The sequence below is a fragment of the Lineus longissimus genome, chromosome 15 (assembly GCF_910592395.1).
Source record: "Lineus longissimus chromosome 15, tnLinLong1.2, whole genome shotgun sequence".
Classification (NCBI taxonomy): domain Eukaryota; kingdom Metazoa; phylum Nemertea; class Pilidiophora; order Heteronemertea; family Lineidae; genus Lineus; species Lineus longissimus.
The window spans coordinates 4,453,961-4,461,131 of record NC_088322.1 but is presented as its reverse complement, the minus strand read 5'-3'; the positions used below and the strand labels follow the sequence as shown (position 1 = coordinate 4,461,131).

Sequence of the window (7,171 nt, the reverse complement as noted above, 5' to 3'; positions counted from 1 at the left end):
ATAAACGGTATTGCTGTTTTCGTCGTTGCAATCACAGGAAGTTAGGATTCAGAAATATATCAGAAAATACTATATGTACAGGAAGTGTTAATTTTAAATAACTAAGACATTTTAATTTGAAATAACTAAGACAAAGTATTTTGTAAAAATTGTTGGACACTTGTTTGTTGAATATTTTAATGTTTGCCAAGTCTAACAAATTTCTTTTATTATATAAATTGACTCGAGGTGGTTGAATCCGCACTCTTTGTTGGAGTTCAGCGACATAGAATGAACATCTCAACTGCAGCCATAGCACTATTGCCCGAGCAAACGTATTCTGTCCTTTTGCAAGACATGGCAAACCAAGTAGCCAAGAAACGAAAGTTTGTCTGCGATTGTGATACTTCTATGGCAGTATTCACCGATAAATGTAAGGACTGGCTAAACCTCGTCAAACTCAGAATCAACACACATACAACGAAAGGCAACCCTCCTGTGGAAAAGAAACAACAACAGAATCAACCCGAGCAACAGAACCAACACAACCGTCCAACTGCGCAAACTGATTCATACATCCAAAGGTTTATCGAGGCTGGTCTCTCTAGATATTCCGAATATTCTGATACAGGTACGCTTTTCTTATCAAATGACGAATATGAAAAGGAGGCTATTCAACAAAACGAAATGGCTGCGAATGTGCTGGTTATGGCGTTTGTGAAGCCCACCAAGGATTAATCCGATTTCTGTTTGGAATTGTTTGATGAAATCTGCGATACGATTGAAAAACATCGTACCACCCGACGTGATCTAATTGCCAATATTCGCTTTATCACCAAAATAAACATGCTGAAAGCCACTTTCAAGGAAGATGCTGTTGAAACGAAAAATCAGTATGGTGCCAATGACGATTACATTATTTTGAATAATACAGCGGCCACTGAATTACCACAACCCGTTAACCGTGTTGATTTGTTGAACGATGCTCTTGATGCTGCGGCCAACAACATGGATCAAGATGTAGTAGATAGTAGTGCTGGTGGTTCATCAAATGCGAATAATGTTGTCGCTGCTGCTGCTGCTCAGCGTGTGCCCACTTCACGTGTGTTGTATCGTTTGGCTATCCGTGAAATGATGCACTACGCAAGACTTGACACCTACGTCGTGAAGCCGTGTAAAAAGAATAGAACAAACATGGAAAACATTATCCCCGAGCACCATATTACTCCGCTGACAATGTATTGGATTCTACGAAATTTCAAAGACTACTATGGAACTGTAACCGGTAGATGTGTCAACAAACTAAGAGAGATATTTCTGACATTTGACCTATGGTTGACTTCTAATCGAATCACACCCGGTTTCATGTACACTGGGCAGCGTATTCTTGCTTCTGATCCTGTAAAACACGTTGTTCAGCGTGAATTGAAAGAAGAAGCCAAAAAAAATTTGTGCCTAAATCGCCAATAAATCGAACAACTGAAAATGTATCTCGAACAGGAAGTTATACATTGAAAAATTCTGAAAGTTATTTTTTTGCATGCTGAACAGGAAGTTGGGACTTAGAAAAAATTTCACGAAAAAAAATATAAAAATGAGAAAAATCAAAAAAAGTTTATATTGCTGTGTAAATAGTTTCGAAGACAAATTTTTGTCAAAGAGTAGTCCGCCAAATTGTCTTCATTCACCCCTACATGCCAGATTATGCATTTTTGTTGTAAATAGAAAATTGTAACAAATATAACCACCATTTGTATATAAATGCTTATGTTCTTGAATCATTTTATCATTCATGCTTGCTTGATCATACATTTCTGCGTTTCACTGTGTTCTGTGCTCTGATATTGAAATGGCTAAAAATCCAACTACTTCAACGCCCATATCGTCTTCATCCAAGACACCCAGGTATCCCGATGAATATAGAGCTAAAAATCATCAGCTTCAAATGTTCAAGACGGTAATGGATGAGTGTGGCGCTATGTGCTTTATGTATAAAAATCACCCGGTTCGTAACGTGGTTGATGTGGGCTGCGGCGACGGTAAAGTGACCAGCGTTTTCTGGGACAAGTATTTGAGTGTGAAAATTCCACCACCTGACTCTATCGTGGCATTAGACCTTAATCCAAGTTTCATCAAAAACGCCAATGAGAAATACGGGAATCGAATAAGATTCGATGTGTGTGATATTACGGACGAAGAGAAGGTCGCGGCTCTCTATTCCGGTGAGAAATTCGATGTGGTCACCTCTTTCATGGCACTGCGCTGGACAAACTTTCCGAAAGCACTGCGTATTATATCAGATTGTCTCCTGAAAGAAAACGGCAAGTTTGTTATGACTGTGAGTGCGGCTCAATCGTGCAAATACATGCTGCATGTTACGGCTATTATGGCAAAGAAGTACCCCGAATGGGCTCAGTATATCAACGACTTTGAAAGAATCAAAGCTTCTAACTACGGACTTGGTGTAACAATCGAGGAGGAAATACCCAACACAATGATGGACATGCGACCAACCTTCGAAGAATGCGGTCTCGGTGATGATGTCATCGAATACCCTATGGTTACATGTGAATACAGCAACAGTGATGAAATGCGAGATGTGATGAAAAATCTACTCTCTGAAGTCGGTATCATGCCCGAGAACAAGGTAGACCAATACATGGCCGATTATATCAAGGAGTATTTGAAAGTGTACGGTAGTGCTAGGGCACAGTTTCCCATTCTGTACGCCCAACTGTACAAGAAAAACAAGGATAGCACCTGAGTAAAAAAAACTAAAAAGCAAGTACTATCTCCAAATACATATTTATTCGCAATAGTCTTAATTCACAATAATCATCTTAATTCATGATTCAATGGTTCACTAAATTCGGATATTCGTTGTTAAACTATGATTATGAGCAAGAGTCTGGACACGCTTTTGTTCCAGTGTGGGTAATTTGGTATTATTCTCCAGTAGCGTTTCCAGGGCGAGAACAGTATATGGAACATTACACGTGTGCAGCGGTTTCTCTAGCGAATCCATTTGGAAAACGTCGGACTCTATTAGTGTTTTTCTCGTGTTAGCCTTGCATAATATATTAGTAGATGTGTTAATGTGGCCGTGGAGGGCGATGCACATTTTCTGATCGTCTGTGTGGGAAATCATCATGCTGTCGTCTTTACTCAGGCCTGTAGTATTACTAACGGCCAGTTGAATGCACCCCTTGTAGACTTTTTCGAAAACATTGTACAGTAATGTCTTAAATTTGATACCGTACCAATTCTTGTAAATTTCGCTAAGTCCATTTTCGATGGTCACGTGTGCATCGTCTAACCCGGCAGTGTAAATAAACGGTTGTGGATTATTCAAATGCGTATTTAGAATATCACCACCCGATCCGCTCCCACCACCACCACCACTCATACCGAGAGCGATATCTCTAAGTCCACCACTACCACCACTTTGGTGTTTTCCCGAACTCGAAGAGTGGTTAAAACTTTTCCATTTTACGTTATGGTTCGAAAGACCACAGCCGGAGCCGACCATTTGCATTTCCTCCTTGCTCATCTTCACGGCGTCGTTCAACACCCAACCCATGCCTTTAGACATCGATAGCGTACAGAAAACACACGGTGGTCTGGCTGAGTGAAGATATTCGAGGGGGGAGTTGCAAAAAAACGGCGTGTGTTTATCTTTCGAAATATTATTCACTCGTGGGTCACCAATGCTATCGCCGCCGTCTTCATTCGAAACATGGTGTTGCATCAGGGTGGTCATTTTATGTAGTCGGAGTAAAAATGTCGCTGTAGCAACACTGTCCTCTCTTTTTCGCATATTTTCACGCCGCAATTCGTGTGTGAGACCGATGTGCGAGGACGACGTTGTTTTTGTGTTTACACTATTGCTTGTTGATGATGGAAATAATAAATTATTCTCGTTTACATCGTTGTATTTGCTTCTTTTACTCATAGAGTTCAATCCACCCGTCAAACGCATATTGGTTATTTGATCTTTCGTGTTTACCACTTTGCCCTTTGCCTTGTGTTCACTAGGGTTGTTTGCCACGATTGAATTTCTTTCCAATTGTTTATCACCACAGCCTAAGTTTATGCCAACAGAGGTGTTGCCGCTTCTTGCAAAATTGTCTTCGCTATCGCTGCCATCATCGCTGTTGTAGGAAAACAAATCCGCTGCCCCGTCGTCCTCTGATTCGTCACGCTCCTCGTCTTCGATTTCATTGTGTTTGCGTTTTCTGCCTATGTCACTGGTTGTTGTTGTTGAAGTAGAAGTAGAAGATGCCATCAAGTCCCTTCTCATTTTACTCAAATGCGAATGTCTTGCTGCTTCCAATACCGTGGCGACCGTTACTGCGTTTTTTTTCGACCCTTCACCACCTCCACTGTCATCTGTTCCATGTACCATAGAACTGCCCTTACCACTGTCGCCGCCATTACTTGCCATAGCAGCTTTTTCGTACTTGCAGTGCAATTTCGGATCGTAGTGAGTTTTTATTTTGTGTACACCTGGTAGATTTTCGGATTTCTTTGCACTTTCCTTGTGAAAATTCAGATAGCCCTTGTTAATAATCTCATCTCTCTCCACTTCGTCATCTGGAACTTGTCCGTGGTGTTTGCGATAATCTTGAAGGATTTTTTCTTCAACCCATTTGTCGTCGATCAGATATCGAAAATCGGGAAATTTATTTTCTTCAGCTGTGAGAAACAGTGTTCCCGTATTGCCGTAGACACAAGAATTCCTATTCTCCACGTGCGTACACTTGTTATTATCATTCGTAGCCATTCTACAGATATTCTTTAACAATTCGTCCGGATTTGTGATGCTGATCAGTTCGTTGTCGTGCATGTCATCTTTACCCCATAGATATTTCGTAGTTTTCATGAATCTTTTGAACTTTGCCAATTTGTGAGTTGTATTTTTCTTCTTGTTGATCATATTGGCCCTTTCTTGACGCAGTCTGCCAACTTCTTCGTTATCCAGCTTATTTCCAGTGTGTACCAAGCGTTTTTTGGTCAGGTACCTATCAGTGTACATGTGCATGGCTACAACACTTTGCCTTATGATTTTATCCAAGTTGAGCATTTCAGCGTGTTTACCGTCCAATCCGTGCGTATTTTCGAAAGCTCCCTCCTCAGACTTGCACCTTCCCATAAATACGTGAATCAACATTGAAATACAGTCTATTTCGAGCGACACTTCGTCTAAAAATACCGCAGGGTCTTTATTTTTCGCATTCAACTGTTTTTCCCAACTATTATATTCCAATAGACTGAGTTTCTTTTTTTTTTCTTTTTCCATTAGTCCGATCAGCTTTTTCATCTGTTCTCGCGCAAAGAACCAAGAAACCAACAGTCCGGATGGATTTTCGGCCAGTTCGATACTGAATCTGTTGATGACAAAAATACATTTGGTACAGTCCGTGGTGAGCCATAGCTCTTGAGGATAGCGTTTCCGGATTTTGACGAATGCGCCACACAACGTACAGTTGGTTAGCGATTCGAGAGGCTTACTCATCCATTTCTTGTAGCATTTTTCGAGTAGTGTTAAGGTTTGCAATTGGAAAGCCGCTGTTGTGCCTATCATAGACAGTATAAACTCGTGTGGTGTCGGAATATCTTTCGATATCTGTTGTGGCATTTTGACACTGTCCGTACGTCCGATATAGGAAATATGGATGTACTGAATTCTATCGTGAGGTGGCTCTCAAATATGAGAAATTCGTTCGACGAGGCACATTTACAAACATTGGCCGATTCATACGAATGGTTCAATCCGTATAACAGCAATACAGCTAATTCGAATTCATCGCAATCAGATGAGGAAGCGGATGTAGGATACGATTACCACGAGGAAGATGCCTATCCTACTCGTGGTGATTTGAGATCGATTTTACTCACAGATCCCACGAGGGAGAAAATCATCCGTATTCAAGCAATGGACATGGCAAAATCTCAAATCTACCTCACAAATGTATACAAAGTACTGCGGGAAATGAAGAAAAACCACAGGGAAGCAGTTGAATACGTAAAACTACTAGCCACCAAAATATTGGAATCGGAAAAGGACTACTACAGACTGATAGAGTGTTGGCAAAATTATACAACGGTAGAAAAACTACATCATGCCTCTGATAAACAACAGCGTGAAAAAACGGGTGGAAATGCCAACGGTACTGGTGCTGCTGCTGTAACAGTGGATGAGCAATTTACCGCTAGGGGCAAGGAGCTCTGGTTTGCAGAATTTGAAATGGTTCTAAACAAATTGTTACCCATTTCGAATAACCTACAGCACACGAGTCAGAAAATCGGCCAAATTGTATACGATAGAAATAAAAAACTGGCCATTACACAAGTATGTCAGGCAGGGAAGCAACATATGACCAAAATTGACAACGATGCAGCCATGACCATTGATGAATGCAACGGTGCAAGTGTTGAGTCCGAAACCGAGTCACATGCAGATCAATCAGACATTGATAGGCAAGAAATTCGAAGTGGCTACATGATCGATATGGGATATGGAAAAAAGGTACGTTTGCCAAGTGTACCAGACGCCAGCATTCGTACCATGTCGAGTGCGGGCAGTTCGTACATGTCCGAAACTAACCAAAGTGCAACAATATCAACAACAAAACTCCCTAATGTTAATAAAACTGAAAAATCTCGTCCAATACGTTCAAAACGGACAGCACCATCACCACTGATAACACAGTTTGGCAATGTTCAGTGATTTAATCATTTAAACCTACAATTTCTGAAACTGATCCACGAACAGGAAGTTAGGAAAAAAAACAGGCTCTGAAGCGGAAGTGGAGACTTTGAAAATTTTCGAAATGTTTTTGTATAATGTTGAAACCGATATGACCATATCGAAGTATGACGTCTTCAAAGGATGTGTTGTAGAGAAATACGGCGAAGATTTCGAATTCCAAAGTGCGCCAGTAGACGATGCTGATGAAAATGGCAAAGCTAAGCCTGTAAGATCGAAGATTAAGAAAAAGAACTTGTCCAGTCATGTGTTTAAAATGAACGTAGAAGCTCATCGGTTACAAGAAGAAGATATAACTAAAAGTAGTAAAATTAGCGAAAACATGCAAATATATCGGTTGAACATGGATTTGTTCAGTTTTGACTCTGACGAATTGTCAACAGCTAAAATGTTAGAACTCTATCAAAAACCTGGTGTTTTGGT

General features: G+C 40.6%; 1 protein-coding gene across 1 annotated transcript; it reads left to right on the top strand.

Moving 5' to 3' along the window:
- Positions 1-1,828: 1,828 nt before the first annotated feature.
- On the top strand, positions 1,829-2,743 carry LOC135499361 (uncharacterized). The gene has a single exon (XM_064790107.1). It carries the CDS (start codon positions 1,829-1,831, stop codon positions 2,741-2,743), a length of 915 nt encoding a protein of 304 aa, XP_064646177.1.
- Positions 2,744-7,171: the final 4,428 nt, after the last annotated feature.